Genomic DNA, 16,226 nt, shown 5'->3' on the forward strand with positions numbered 1-16,226 from the left:
AGAGGGATTAAATTTAAGAGCCGTGAAGTGATGATGCAGCTGTACAAAACTTTGGTAAGGCCACATTTGGAGTACTGTGTATAGTTCTGGTCGCCTCATTTTAGGAAGGATGTAGAAGCTTTGGAAAAGGTGCAAAGGAGATTTACCAGGATGTTGCCTGGAATGGAGAGTAGGTCTTACGAGGAAAGGTTGAGGGTGCTCGGCCTTTTCTCATTAGAACGGAGAAGGATGAGGGGCGACTTGATAAAGGTTTATAAGATGATCAGGGGGAATAGATAGAGTAGACAGTCGGAGACTTTTTCCCCGGGTGGAACAAACCATTACAAGGGGACATAAATTTAAGGTGAATGGTGGAAGATATAGGGGGGATGTCAGAGGTAGGTTCTTTACCCAGGGGGTAGTGGGGGCATGGAATGCACTGCCTGTGGAAGTAGTTGAGTCGGAAACATTAGGGACCTTCAAGCAGCTATTGGATAGGTACATGGATTACAGTAGAATGATATAGTGTAGATTAATTTGTTCTTAAGGGCAGCACGGTAGCATTGTGGATAGCACAATTGCTTCACAGTTCCAGGGTCCCAGGTTCGATTCCGGCTTGGGTCACTGTCTGTGCGGAGTCTGCACGTCCTCCCCGTGTGTGCGTGGGTTTCCTCCGGGTGCTCCGGTTTCCTCCCACAGTCCAAAGATGTGCAGGTTAGGTGGATTGGCCGTGATAAATTGCCCTTAGTGTCCAAAATTGCCCTTAGTGTTGGGTGGGGTTACTGGGTTGTGGGGATAGGGTGGAGGTGTTGACCTTGGGTAGGGTGCTCTTTCCAGGAGCCGGTGCAGACTCGATGGCCCGGGTGGCCTCCTTCTGCACTGTAAATTCTATGGTAATCTATGATTAATCTAGGTCAAAGGTTCGGCACAACATCGTGGGCCGAAGGGCCTGTTCTGTGCTGTATTTTTCTATCTCTGTACATTTTGGGCTGTGGGGGCGAAACCCACGCCAACCCGGGAAGAATGTGCAAACTCCACGCGGACAGTGACCCAGAGCCGGGATCGAACCTGGGACCTCGGTGCTGTGAGGCAGCAATGCTAACCATTGTGCTACCGTGCTGCCTAAAGTCTTGATGATGATCATAAAACCATTGTCGATTGTCATAAAAACCTATCTGATTCAATAATGTTCTTTCGGGAAGGAAATCTGTTATCCTTACCTGGTCTGGCCTACATGTGACTCCACAGCAATGTGGTTGACTCGTAAATGCCCTCCGGGATGGGCAATAAATGCTGACCCAGCCAGCGACGTCCACATCCCATGAACGAATAAAGACCTGAGCTGTCTGATTATGGTTTGGGAAGTGAATCTTTGAACATCTGTTCCCTGGATGTTTGTTAATCTGCCATTAGAGATATTGATTGTATTTTGTAACTGTTTAACTATCCACTTGAGATCTCCTGTCATGGGAATGTCCCTTGAAGAAATGGTTTTGTCTTATCACATGGCTTCAGTGGTGTCATTGTGTGGGGGGAGCTGTGCTGTGGCTCTGAGTTTTACTTTTGTTTTGGGTTTGAACTGGTTTTGTACTGCACAGGTTGAAAAGAAATGTCTCTCTATCTTCATTTTATAAGCTGTTTCCAGACTACTTGATAACTTAAAAGAGATAACTGCTTTCCGGAACGAATTCAAACCTGCTGTTTGAAAAGGAAACAGAGTATCAATAACCAGTCTTAAAGGCAGTAGGAATTGGCAGCACGGTGGCGCAGTGGTTGGCACTGCCACCTCATGGCACCGAGGTCCCAGGTTCGATCCCGGCTCTGGGTCGCTGTCCGTGTGGAGCTTGCATATTCTCTCCGTGTTTGTGTGGCTTCACCCCCACAATCTAAAGATGTGCAGGGTAGGTGGATAGGCCACTCTAAATTGCCCCTTAATTGGAAAAAATGAATTGGGCACTCTAATTTAATTTAAAAAGACAGTAAGAATGCAGTGTCCTGGGCCACACGAGGGTTTTTTTGGTTTATGGGATCTTGTTATTGAATTGGAACAGTAAAAGGGGGAATTTATTAAGATTACTGTAGCTGTGTGGGGTATTTATGTTTGCAGTTGATAAAAATGCTTACTGTGTGTTTAGAAAAATGTTAACTAAATTCACAGAATAAACTTTGTGTTTTTGATTAAAGCGCCGAAGATCTCTGTTGAATAGCACCTGAAAGGCAGGCTCTTGTGCTCATTGTAACCAAAATCTATAAACAATTGTAGGTCAGGTGTATTCCATGATATACTTTGGAGTTTTCTAAACCCTGGGCCATAACACTCAGAGCCATGTGGCATGTTATTTTTGAGCAAGTCAAGAAAAGTGACAAACTAACATTTGGATTCATGCACTCTTCATTAGATCTGACATGGTGGGCTTCCGACAGCGACATATAGATGGAATTTGCACGTTGGTTGGCTCCTGCTAGAGCTTTCGTATTTAGGCCCTTTTTGCCCAGATTTTGGGGAGAATTTTATCTGATTGATTGTTAGAAAAATTGCAGCAGCTAAAAGATGTTAAAATGCCAGAAAAGAATCCAGGAAGAAAGGGTGCGAGTGCTAGTCCGCCGCCAAGCTCGGTGCGGAGTTCAGTGGGAGGAAAGATGGCGGGAGCAAGCTCGCCGGGTGGGACAGCGCCCATAACAGTGGATAAACTGGTCGAAGTGATGGCGGGGGAGTTTGAACGGCTGTTTTCTAAGCACTTCGGCAGGCATCGAAAGGAGATGATGGCCTGATTCAAATAGTGGGTGGACGAAACTCTTGTTCTGGTAAAGGTGGCTGTGGCAAAGATGTTGAAGGAAGTGCAGGAGCAAGGAGAGGTGTTGAAGGGGGTGGGAGGCATTGATGCTTGCACAATGACCAGTTCACCTCGATGGGTGAGGAGCTGTGGAGGGTGGTGGAGAGTAACAAAAGGACTGAGAACCAAAGTGGAGGACCTGGAGAACAGGTCACGGTGGCTGAATCTGAGATTGTGGGACTACCTGAGGGGGTGGAGGACCAGAGGCCGACAGAATATTTTGCAGAGATATTCGCCAAGTTGTTGGGGGAGGAGGAGGACCCCTCCCTCTATGAGTTGGACAGAGCCCACTGGTCGCTCCGGCCGAAACCAAAGGCAAATGAACCACCAAGAGCTGTGATAGTCTGCTTCCACAGCAACCAGGTGAAGGAAAAGGTGTTGCGAAGGGCACAGCTGAATCGAGAGGTGAGGTGGCAAGGTGGTGGTATTTGACTACACCAGGATTTCAGAATGGAATTGGCAAGAAGGCAGGCAACTTTTGGTCAGGCGAAGGCGGTGTTATATAAAAGCATTGTGAGGTTTGGGGTGGCCTACCCAGCAAAGCTGAGGATCACATAGCTCTAAGGACTACTGCTTTGAGATGGCGGAGGAGGCGTTTGTGAAAGCTGAAGGACTGGGACGGAATTGAGTTTGGACTTTGCTTGTTATCTTGTTTCTTTCTATCAGGTTGCGTTTGGGAGGGGATGATTTGGGGACTTTGGAGTAATTTGTTGGGATTTGTATCTTGGTTTGAGGGATGATTGTGTTGGGGGTTTGGAAGGTCTGGGTGTGGGGGGCCTTTGTGTTGGTTTCCTTTTTGATATTGGGCTGGGGTTCTGGAGGGGGCCACTTCGCTAGCCGAAGTAAGTTGACTAGTGAACAGGAGTGAGGTGGAGGAAGGTCATTGTAAGCTGTGTGGATATGTTTTGATGAATCTGGGGGTGGCATGTGGCACAGTGGTTAGCACTGGGACTGCGCGCCGAGGACCCGGGTTCGAATCGCGGCTCTGGGTCACTATCCGTGTGGAGTTTGCACATTTTCCCCATGTCTGTGTGGGTTTCACCCCTACAACCCAAAAGATGTGCAGGGTAGGTGGATTGGCCACGCTAAATTGCCCCTTAATTGGAGAAAAAATAATTTAGTACTCTAAATTTATTTATTTTTTAAATGTTTTGATGAGTCTGGGAGGTGTGAATCGTGTGGGGATGGGGGCGATACTGGGAGAAGTGGTTTTGAGAAGAAGTGTCTGGGGCTTCTGGGAAGAGGGGGGAGGAGTAGGTGACTGACTGAGACGTGGGATAGGGCTGGGCCCCGCCGGTCAGGCGGGACCAGGAGTAGTGGTTATGACTGATAGGCGGGTCTGGGGAGGCGTGAGAGACCCCCGGTCCATTTGGTAACATGGAACGAGCAAGGGCTGGGGGGACCGGTGAGGTGAGTGAGTTTTCTCACATTTGAAGAGCTTGGAAACAGACGTGATGCTGCTGCAGGAAACCCACCTGAGGGTGAAGGACCAGGTGAGGCTTCAGAAGGGCTGTGAGTCAACTGTTCCACTCGGTCTTTTAAGTAGGACCCGAGGGGATAGCAAGCACAAAGGTGTTGGCTGCCTTTATGGGGGGATGGACCCATGATCCACGTGGTGGGGAGTACTCGTTCTTTTCGACAGTACACAATGTGTATTCAAGGATTGCCTTCTTTATTATGGGGGAAGGTGTTGTTGGCAGGGGTGAGAAAAGCAGAATATTTGGCGATTGCTCCATATTAGGTGGATGTGGTCCTGGAGAGGGGACCAGCGTGGAGGTCGGATGTGGGGCTGTTGACAGACTTTTGGGGAAAGATGATTGTCGATTATGTGGGGTTGAATAGGAATGGGAAGGTTTCGCCGTCAGCGGTGTGGGAAGCACTGAAGACAGTTGTAAGGGGTGAGATCATCTCATTTAAGGTGCAAGTAGACAGGGAAGCAAGAGGGAAATTCTGGAGGTCAATAGAAAGTATGCGGAGGATCCTACTCCGGATCTTCTGGTAAGGAGAAAGGAATTACAGACATGGTTTGACCGTCTGTCCACAGAAAAGGCGGTTCGACAGTTGACGTGGGCGAAGGGGCAGGGTGACATCGGAGCAGTTGAATAAGGCATCCGAGGAGTTGGTCGGAGCCCCGGAGGATGAGTCAGACTTGAGGGAGTTTTTGGGGCAGTTGGAGCGTCCTAAACTCGGAGAGGGCAGGGTTAGAAGAGCCAGTGGGGATCAAAGAGGATCGGGCAGCGCTAGGGAGGATGCAGACGGGTTAGGCACCGGAGACGGATGGTTGCCTGGTGGAGTTTTATAAAAGATGTTGGGAGAAGCTGGCGCCATTGTTGGCGATGTTTGAGGATGCAGTGGTTAAGGGACGGGCTGCCAGAGACAATGGGACAGGCATCCATTTCATTACTGCTTAAAAAAAGTGGTGGTGGGGCGGGGGTGCTTGGAGTGGTGCGTGGAGTATAGGGTGTCTCTGTATACTGATGATCTGCTGTGGTCTATCTCCAACCCGGTGGGGAATATAATGGGATTGCTGAGGATATTTGGGGGGTTTTCAAGCTATAAGTTAAATTTGGAAAAGAGTGAGTGTTTTATGGTACCTTCTGTAGGGGAGGGGGAGGTTTGGTGCTGGGGGGAGGGGTTGTCATTTTGGGTGGTCATTTCCCACTTTAGGTACTTGGGAGTGCAGGTTGCTCGGCATTGGGCCCGGCTCAGGATTTTTACAAGCCTTCTGGGTAGGGTAAAGGTGGATTTATTGAGATGGGACAGCTTCCACTATTGTTGGAATGCCGGGTGCAGGCGGTTAAGATGAATATTTTGCCGCCGTTTGTATTTTTATTTCAGTGCTTACCGGTCTTTTTGCCGAATATTTTTTTTATGGGGCTGTCATTGTGTGGGCCAGTAAGGTGGCAAGGATTAGAAGGACGGTGCTTCAGAGAGGGCGACAGTCGGTGGGTCCTGGCTCTTCCAAACCTGATGTATTATTATTGGGTGGCAAAAGTGGAGACGGTGCAGGTTTGGAGTAGAGAGCCGGAGGCTTTGTTGGTGAGGATAGAGGCAGGTTCTTGTAAGGGGTCGAGGTTGCGAGCGCTGGCAAAGGCGCTGTTTCTGTTTGCCCAAGGGAAATATTTGGGAAGTCCGGTTGTGGTGGCCATGTTGAAAATATGAAGACAATTCTGGCAGCACTTCAGGTTACGGGCAGGGTTGAACTTGATCCCAATCCAAAGGAACTATGGGTTTGAGCCAGTGAGAATGGATGATAGGTTTTGGGGTGGGAGGAGCGAGGGGGTGGGGAATGAAGGACCTATTTCGAGAAGGTCGGTTTGCGAGTTTGGAAGAGCTGGGAAGAGGTTTGAGATTCCAAGGGGGAAGGTTTTCGGGTACAGGCAGATGCGGGATTTCGCGAAAAAGGTCTTTCTGGCTTTTCCTGTGGCACCACCCTCCTGAAGGGGTGCTGTCGGTGATGGGGCTGGAGTTGGAGGGTCATCTGGATGGATTTTGGAACAGGATATGAAGCCTCAGGAAGGGTTTAAAGCCAAGTGAAAGGAGCTGGAGATGTGCTGCGGTGGGTGAATGCCTCAATCTCATGTGGGGGTGGGGTCGATATGGCTGAAGATAGTACATAGAGCGTACCTGACGAAGTCGAGGATAAGCCAGTTTTTGAAGGCGTGGAGGACACTTGTGAGCGGTGTGGGAGGAGCCCGGCTAATCATCCGCAAATGTTCTGGTTTTTCAGCACCATTTTGGCGGACTTGCATGTGGATTTGGAGCCTAGTCCCCTGGGGCCCATATTTGGGGTGTCAGACTTGGGGGCGGGGGCAGATGTTTTGGCCTTTGCCTCGCTGATCACTCGCAGGTGGGTCCTGTTAGGGTGGCGGTCAGTTGTTCCACCATGTGCCTTGGTGTGGTTGGGGAATCTAATGGACTTTTTGTATGTGGAAAAGGTGAAATTGCTTTGAGGGGTGCGAATGAATCTCTTCAAAGAGATGCAGTTTGTCTGTACTACATTTCAGGGAGTTGGTTACCGTCAGCTGTTTAATGGTATGGGGATATAGTGGGGTGTTTGGTTGAGGTCACTGGGGGGTGGGGGACTGAGGGTTGATGTTTTTTCTTTGTTGTGTTGTGATTGTAAAATGTTAAAATATCAAAAACTGGAATAAAAATGTTTTTTTTTAAAAGATCTGACATGAGAAAAGAAATCTCATCTCCGTTGACTTCAGACATGGAGGCGAGAGGGCGATTGGTAATAGGGGTAGTTGCTGAGAAATAGTTCCCCTTGTTCCCTCTATTGCATCCAACACCATTCTACTTCCACCGCCTGTGCTCTGGCTGAGAGGGTGTTGCACTCTGGTATCTTGGACAGAGCTGCTCCTGTTTATCATCACTGTATAAGGTCACTGCATGGTGCAGCATTCAAATCATCCAATAATATTTATACAGTGCATATTAATGGAATTCATGATTTATGAATTCACTTAAAATAAGATTTGGGGTTAAAGCAATTTCTGTCAACCGAATGGAGGATCACTGGTTTCTTGTGTTTGACGTCTCCCACCACTATCTCTCGCTCTGCCTCTGCAAGTCTTCGCCTTCTCTTGTGTGTAATCTTTTTCATTTTTCCTTTTTGTAGAAAAACAGTAAAGCAGAGCTTGACCCCTGGGTTGCACACATTCTGTGATAGGTACAAGTCAGTGCCAGATGGAGCTGTTCAGTATTATGTGGCAGGTATGCAGCATTCATTTTGCCTTTTTATGCATGTACCAGGTTTGTTTGCAGACCCCAAAACCATGGTCACTTCTATTTTTCCAGTTTCAAATGGATCTTATGTTTTTTCTGTATGTCCCTTTCTCTTTGTGTAGTATTAGTGGTCCTTGTTATACATCTGTTGGGTCTTGGAAACGTATGTTAGGGGATCCTAACCCAGTCCAGAACCAAGCCAACTGCTTGTGGGACTTCTGACCTTCAGCTAATCAGTTGAAGGCTGCTGATGCCGGGAAATGGTATGTTCTTCATTGTAGTAATTGAAGAACCAACAATAATCAAATGCCAGTTTTTGCACTAGTGATGGGATGAGCTTCATAAAATCTGATATGAAGCATCAGAGAGTCCTCTGACTCCATCTGGACAGTCTGAAAATTTCATTAATTCAGCAACCGATTGCTATTTTGGGCTCAATGACTTTGACCTGTTCCCAAGTTTTCAGCACAGGAAAAGTCCAGCTTCTCGCCAATGTCCCCAGTCTTTTCTCTCTGCACAAATGAATCCAATTTATATGGTTCTTCCCTGTAATTCATTCCATCTTGAGACTTTGATTGAGGTGAGTCTTGAATACAACAGCTCGCCACGTGTGGAGTGCCTTTAAATGTAAAATCTCTCATGCTTCACAGATTGTGTGTGGAGTACATGCATGAGCCAGGAATCAAGGGCAGTCAAAAGCCATGGGTTAGAGATTTGTAAAGGAGGTGAAAGTGGCAGAGATTTGTTGGGACTTCTCTGTATGTGATCCTGGAAGAAAGAGTTGTTTGTGCTGAATATTGTGTGCAGGCCATGTTCACAAGATGCTGATCCTTTCCTGGAGCAGACTGTTATTGTGAAGGGGGTATTGCTAATGGGCCTGTCTGTGGGGCCAGCAAGAGGTGAATGAGAGGATGTGCAATGTGTGACCAGTGTTACTAAAGGATAAAACCTACAACTAATCTGTTAATCCAACAGTAATTCTCCCGTGTCCCTGATCATATACCATACATCAGCTGTGTATTTTAAAATATTTTTACATCAGGTATATTTATATCAAAGTTGCAGTTAAAATGTTGACCAGTGGGGAATTGTATAACTGTCCTCGTTCCTGACAGAATCCATCCATGACCCTAATTCTATGTTCCTCTGAACACTTTATGAATATTAGTGCTAGAAAGTGTATGTTTGGATCTTGAATGAGGCTATGTAATCCTCTTGCAGCTGAATAGCATGCCAGTACTGTCACTGAGTGGATATGACTTAATTGAGATTCTCTGGCGAGAGAAACATTTGCTTTGTTATTCTGTAGCTTCTGGTTAATTTTCTCTCTTTCTCTCTCTCTCTCTTTCAGGTCATCTCCCAGTGAAACAGCCCGATTATAACAATCGTCTCCGTGTGCTCGTAGCCACATATGTGGCATTCAACCCTGATGGAACTGAACTCTTAGTCAACATGGGAGGGGAGCAGGTAGGGCAGACAGCAATTCATTATTTTATCTCCAAAGCGACCCAAGAAAGTTGACCTGTATTTGAGCCTTTTATATCAGTGCCCTGTACACTGGGTGGACACTGCTCCCCAGGCCCTGTACCGGGGGGAGACACTCCCTCCCCACACCCGGGCGCTGTACCTTGGGGGCACCTGTCCTAGGCTCTGTGACCAGCAAGGCACTGCCCTTCTCACCGTGCACACTGTGCTTTGTCCCACAAACCCTCTAGAGGCATAGATGTAGAACAGAATGTTTTTTGACCCCTCCATCTATCTCTGTGACCTGAATATGTTGAGGTAATTAACGGGGTTTAAGACAGGAACTCTCACAGTGCCTTGAAGGAGTGCCGGTGAGCAATTACTCAGATGTTCTATGTGACATCACTGAGTACTTATTTCGAAAGACAACATTAAAGACAATGTTCTAGGCAAACCAGACTGTTTGACAGGCTGGGGATGTTTGTACCTTGGGTATAAATAGAGACTATAAATACAACTAATTAATGAGTTGCACGTGAGAAAAATGCTGAAATAGAAATGTGCCAAATTTGCTGCAGGTTAATGTGATACAGCAGAAAACTGGCCATATGGGAAGGACAGGAACACTCAACCAGTGAAAGAAATCTCCCTCCCACTGCCCATCTTGCACTGTCCTTGCAGACACGATTTAGCTGCTAATTATATCCATTGTTGATCAGTAGCAGAGCAGTTGCTGTGAAATGTTAAACTTGGAACAGAAATATTTAGCACAAGTTGAAGCCATTCAAGACTTGCTGCATGTGCTTAAGTTAGACCCAGCTTAAGTAGATTTGACACTCTTCCATATTTCTAATTTGTTTTAAGGGAACTGTGGTGTAACTGAAACATCCCATCCCTGGGTTCCTAATGGTGTACATAAGGCAGAATGTTCATCCTTCCCATTTGCCAAGCTTCATGTGGAGTTTTGTTGAAGGAGTGGGCAGCGAGGTAGCACAGTCGTTAGCACAGTTGCTTCACACTCCAGGACCCCAGGTTCGATTCCTCGCTGGGTCACTGTCTGTGTGGAGTCTGCACGTTCTCCCCGTGTCTGCGTGGGTTTCTTCCGGGTGCTCCGGTTTCCTCCCACAGTCCAAAGATGTGCAGGTTAGATGGATTGGCCATGCTAAATTGCCCTTAGTGTCCAAAAAAGGTTAGGTGGGGTTACAGGGATAAGGTGGAGGTGTGGGTATAGGGTGGAGGTATGGGCTTGGGTAGGGTGCTCTTTCCAAGGGCCGGTGCAGACTCAATGGGCCGAACGGCCTCCTGCACTGTAAATTCCATGATTCTATGATGAGTTAGTTGATTTGATGTGAGACTGTACTAGACTGGTTTGGTTTTGTAGCTACACAGCACAGGTTCATTCACAGCAAGCAAATTAATGTCTCTCGTTTGCAGGTCTATTTGTTTGATCTGACGAATAAACAAAAGCCCTACACATTTCTGCTACCCAAGAAGTGCCACTCCTCTACTGGTGAGTTATTTAGTGTATGCAATATCTGTGGCAGATAAAGGGATAGTGCGAGTTGTGCACCACAGCAGTGGCTTTGCCGTCATTTCACTGCCCATGACTCGGGTCCTCTCTGATATTTCTGTACAAAATCTGAGATTGGGACGGGCAGTTCGTGGGACTCTCAAAACCAGTGGCTTGCAGAGGTGGATGGAAAAAATCCCAGCAGTGTGTTAATGACCAGATCATTTGTTTTTTGTGTTGTTGATTGAGGGCTAAAGTTTGGCCAGGACATCGAGGGCTAACTCCGATAAGCAGCGGTGGATATTTGAGATCATGGGCGAGATTCTCCAACCCCCCGCCGGGTCGGAGAATCGCCGGGGGCTGGCGTGAATCCCGCCCCCGCCGGTTGCCGAAGTCTTCGGCACCGGATGTTCGGCGGGGGCGGGAATCGCGCCGCGCCGGTTGGCGCCCCCCCCCCCCCCCCCCCCCCGCGCGATTCTCCGGCCCGGATGGGCCGAAGTCCCGCCGCTAAAATGCCTGTCCCGCCGGCATAGATTAAACCACCTACCTTACCGGCGGGACAAGGCGGCGCGGGCAGTCTCCAGGGTCCTGAGGGGGGCGCGGAGCGATCTGGCCCCGGGGGGGTGCCCCCACGGTGGCCTAGCCCGCGATCAGGGCCCACCGATCCGCGGGCAGGCCTGTGCCGTGGGGACACTCTTTCCCTTCCGCCTCCGCCACGGTCTCCACCATGGCGGAGGTGGAAGAGACTCCCTCCACTGCGCATGCGCGGGAATGCTGTCAGCGGCCGCTAACGCTCCCGCGCATGCGCCGCCCGGAGATGTCATTTCCGCGCCAGCTGGCGGGGCACCAAAGACCTTTTCCGCTAGCTGACGGGCGGAAATTCATCCGGCGCCGGCCTAGCCCCTTAAGGTTGGGGCTCGGCCCCCAAAGGTGCGGAGCATTCCGCACCTTTGGGGTGGTGCGATGCCCGACTGATTTGCGCCGTTTTGGGCGCCAGTCGGCGGACATCGTGCCATTTCCGGAGAATTTTGCCCCATATTCTAATTTTCTTTTTTTAAATACCAAGCGAGATCATATCTAAGTACGAACATACAAATTAGCAGCAGGAAGAGACTGTTCAGCCCTTTATTATTACAATAATAATGATCTTAATTATTATCACAAGTAGGCTTACATTAACGCTGCAATTAAGTTACTGTGAAAATCCCCTAGTCGCCACACTCCTGTTCGGTGAGGTGAGCCCTATGCAGTAGCTGTATCAGCCCCAGCCTTGCACAGGAGGTTGGGCATTCACCCTCCACAGCACCTCACACCACAACCCCTCCTCATGCTGTATCCCTAGCTCCTCCTCCCACTTGGCCTTGAGCCCCTCCAACAACACCTATTCTCCTCCAACATCCTTCTATAAATCGCCGAGATGACCCAACCCTCCAGCCTCATCACTGACAACACCCCCTCCAACAATGAGTAGGTGGCGCCACCGGAAAATTCGAACATCCTTCTTGGTAAAGTATTGCACCTGCCTACACCCAAAGGCAGGCCCCCCCCCCGCCCGGCTCCTCCCAACCTCAGTGGCTCAAACCCATGATTCCGTCAGATCGGCATCAACATTGGTCCCACCCCTAACCTGACATGTTGCCGAAATTGCCTTCACATCTTCAGCGTGGCTGCCACCAATAAGGCCAAAAAAGGTTCTAGCAGGAGTCACCCAACGTGTGATGTCCACCTGCATGTTGCCACCGGAGGTCCCCCCCATAAAATTTAGCAAAGATGCTTTTTTATTCATCCCGCCAAAATGGATCATGCATTTTCCCACATTATACTCTATTTGCTGTATTTTTGCCCACTCACCTAACCTATCTATACCCTTTACTATAGTCTCCCTAAGTCCTCTTCACAGCTTTCTTTTTTTAAATAAACATTTTATTGAGGTATTTATGGTTTTATAACATGAACAGAAGAAACAGTGTACATACAAATATAAACATAGCGCAAAAGCCGTCTTCCTTCCTCGCAGGTCCCACCTTTTCTAACCTCCTATTCTACACTAAACTGCCCGTGCGCCCCCCCCCCCTCTGTTGACGGTTAATTCTCCCTAAAGAAGTCGACGAATCGCTGCCACCTCCGGGTGAACCCTAACATTGACCCTCTCAGGGCGAACTTGAGTTTCTCCAAACAGAGAAAGCTAGCCATGTCCGATAGCCAGGTCACCGACTTCGGGGGCTTTGAGTCCCTCCAAGCTAATAATATCTGTCTCCGGGCTACCAGGGAAGCAAAGGCCTCTTTCTCCTCCTGGATTCCCAGGTCTTCGGACATTCTGAAAATCGCCACCTCTGTATCCGGCGCCACCCTTGTTTTCAATACTTTGGACATGACGTCTGCAAACCCCTGCCAGAGTCCCCTAAGCTTCGGGCATGCCCAGAACATATGGACATGGTTCGCTGGTCCTCCCGCACACCTTGTGCACCTGTCTTCCACCCCAAAGAACCTGTCATGTGAGCCCGGTGAACGACCTTAAACTGGATCAGGCTGAGCCTGGCACATGTTGTGGACACGTTGACTCTACTCAACGCGTCCACCCAGAGACTATCCTCTAACTCTCCACCTAACTCCTCTTCCCATTGTATTTCAGCTCCTCGGTCTGTGTTTCCTCTGACCCCATAAGCTCCTTATAAATGTCTGAAACCACCCCCCCCCTTCTCCCACCCACACTCTGGAAACTATCCTGTCCTGCATCCCCCTTGGTGGTAGGAGAGGGAAGGTTGAGACCTGCCTGCGTAGGAAGTCTTGCGCCTGCAGGTACCTAAATTCATTCCCTCCTGTTAGTTCAAATTTCACCTCCAGTTCCCTCAAGCTGGGAAAGCTCCCCTCTATAAACCTATCTCCCAACCTCTCGATCCTTGGTCTCTGCCATCTCCGGAACCCTCCATCAAACCTCCCCAGGGCAAACCGGTGATTATCGCAAATTGGGGACCGGACCGATGCCCCCTCTGCACCCACATGTCTCCTTCATTGCCCCCAGACTCTCAGGGCCTTGACCACCATGGGGCTGGTGGAGTAGCTTGCTGGCGGGAACGGCAGAGGCGGCGTTACCAACGCCCCCAAACTAGTGCCCTTACAAGATGCCGCCTCTACTCGCTCCCATACTGCCCCCCCCCCCCCCCCCCCCCCCATCCACTTCCTAATCATGGCTACATTCGTAATTATTACTAAAGTTCGGGAGTGCCAGCCCGCCCTCACCCCGGCTGCACTCCAACATCCCTTTTTTAACTCGCGGGGTCTTACCCGCCCAGACAAAGCCAGAGATCACCTTGTTGACCTGTTTAAAACAGGACCGAGAATAAAGATGGGGAGACACTGAAACACAAACAGGAATCTCGGGAGAACCGTCATTTTCAATGCCTGTACCCTCCCAGCCAGTGACAACGGGAGCACGACCCACCTCCGAAAATCCTCCTTCATTTGGTCTACTAGATGGGCCAGATTAAGCTTGTGCAGCCGTTCCCATTCCCGTGCCACCTGGATGCCTAGGTTCCCGAAAGCTTCCCCCTACCACTCTAAACGGCAGCTCCCCCAATCTCCTCTCCTGACCCCTTGCCTGGATCACGAACGTCTCGCTTTTCCCCATGTTCAATTATTAACCCGAAAACCGGCCAAAATCCCCAGAATCCCCATAATTTCTTCCATTCCTTCCAATGGGTCCGACACATAAGAGCCGATCGTCCACGTATAGCGAGACTGTGTGTTCCACCCCTCCCCGGGACCAGCCCCTCCAGCCCTTTGAGGCTCTCAACGCAATTGCCAGCGGTTCTGTGTCCAGTGCGGACAACAACGGGGAGAGGGGGCATCCCTGCTTCATCCCCCGGTGCAGCCTAAAATAGCCCGATGTCAGCCTGTTCATCCGAACGCTTGCCACAGGTGCCTGATACAGCAGCCTGACCCAGTCAATAAAGCCCCGTCCAAATCCAAACCGCCCCAATACCTCCCACAGATAATCCCATTCCACCCAGACAAATGCCTTCTCTGCGTCCATTGCGACCACTACCTCTACGTCCCTACCCTCTGGGGGCATCATGATAACATTCAACAGCCTTCTTACGTTGGCCACCAACTGCTTCCCTTTAACAAATCCCGTCTGGTCCTCCCCAATCACGTCCGGGACGCAGTCCTCAATCCTTGAGGACAAGATCTTAGCCAACAATTTGGCGTCTACATTTAGTAGGGAGATCGGTCTGTATGACCCGCACAACTCCGGGTCCTTATCCCGCTTCAGGATCAATGAGATAATGGTCTGTGACATCGTCGGGGGCAGCCCCCCTCTCTCCTTTGCCTCATTGAATATCCTCATCAGCAGTGGCCTAAGCATCCCAGAGAACTTTTTGTAAAGCTCCACGAAGTACCCATCCGGTCCCGACTGCAGGACCTTCAGCCCTGCTATCTCTTCCAACCCGATCGGGGCCCCCAGCCCTTCTACCAAGTCTTCATCCACCTTCGGGAACTTCAGCCCCCCCCTAAGAATTGCCTCATCCCCTCCGGCTCAACTGGGGGTTCCGACTCATACAGTCTGCTGTAGAATTCCTTGAATGCCTTATTGACCCCAGCTGAATCTCCAACCAGGTTCCCATCTCTGTCCCTTACTTCCCCAATCTCCCTGGCCGCCTCCCGCTTTCTAAGCCGCTGCGCAAGCATTCTACCGGCCTTCTCCCCATATTCATCGATCGCCCCTCCCTCACCTTCCTCAGCTGCTCTACCGACATCCCTGTAGTTAACAAGCCAAACTTTGCCTGTAGACTCCGTTGTTCCATTAGAAGCCCTGCCTCTGGGGTCTCTGCATACCTCCTTTCGACCTGTAGTATTTTCTTTATCAGTTGGTCCGTCTCTGCTCTGATTTCCGCCGATCAGCCATCCCCTTTTTCGGGCTAGTCTCCAGCCCGCGCCCCACGCACCCGCAGGCCCGCCTTCAGGCAAGCTCCGTCCCCGACCTCCCTATTGTCCCACAGCAAAAGTACCACCCCCGTCAGCAGAACATTCCCCCCTCCCCCTAGTAACAGCACTATAAACACAGCCCCCTCCAACAAGCATACCATCTGCTCACTCCCCACTGTGCTTCCGTGAGCTAGCCCGCACAGCTAGCTTGGTGGCCCCCGTCCATGGCGCCAGACATTTTCACACCTCTTGTTTCTCTTCTCTCCCCCCCCCCCCCCCCCCCCCCCCCCCCCCCCCAGTTAAGAGCCCCACCCAAAATAAGCTGATGCAAATGTAAATCAGGAGGGAGCAGATTATTAATAACATTTGGATTTCCGGTGGTGGCCATGGGGTGAGTGGTCGCACATTTTGCAGCTCCCACTCGAGGCAACTTTTTCGGACCATTCCCCTACTTGTAGGGTGGATGTTTCGCTGAATACAAGGTGCAGGGGTGACTGGAGAAAGTTAAACTTCACTGGTGGGGCTGGTGGATGGGGGTAGCAGTGCTGGTAAAGAAGTGGGTGGCGTTCAAGGTTGGAAACATTCTGGCAGATTCGAGAGGGAGGTTTGTGATCGTGAGTGGGAAGCTGGAGGGGATGCCGATGGTTTGGTTTAATGTTTATGCCCCAAACTGGGACTTAATGGAGTTTATGAGGCAGGTGTTCGGGAAGATCCCGGACCTGGACCCGCACTGGTTGATCATGGGGGGGGGAATCTTTGACACGATCATTGAACCAGGTTTG

General features: G+C 49.9%; 1 protein-coding gene across 1 annotated transcript in view; it reads left to right on the plus strand.

Moving 5' to 3' along the window:
• Window positions 1-16,226, plus strand: part of wdtc1 (WD and tetratricopeptide repeats 1) — a 124,752-nt gene that overhangs the window by 33,079 nt on the left and 75,447 nt on the right. The window contains exons 8-10 of the mRNA XM_072500970.1: window positions 7,438-7,532; window positions 8,896-9,011; window positions 10,443-10,518. Coding sequence (XP_072357071.1) covers window positions 7,438-7,532; window positions 8,896-9,011; window positions 10,443-10,518 — 287 coding nt within the window. The remainder of the gene's footprint in view (window positions 1-7,437; window positions 7,533-8,895; window positions 9,012-10,442; window positions 10,519-16,226) is intronic.

The sequence above is a fragment of the Scyliorhinus torazame genome, chromosome 1, assembly GCF_047496885.1.
Source record: "Scyliorhinus torazame isolate Kashiwa2021f chromosome 1, sScyTor2.1, whole genome shotgun sequence".
NCBI lineage: Eukaryota > Metazoa > Chordata > Chondrichthyes > Carcharhiniformes > Scyliorhinidae > Scyliorhinus > Scyliorhinus torazame.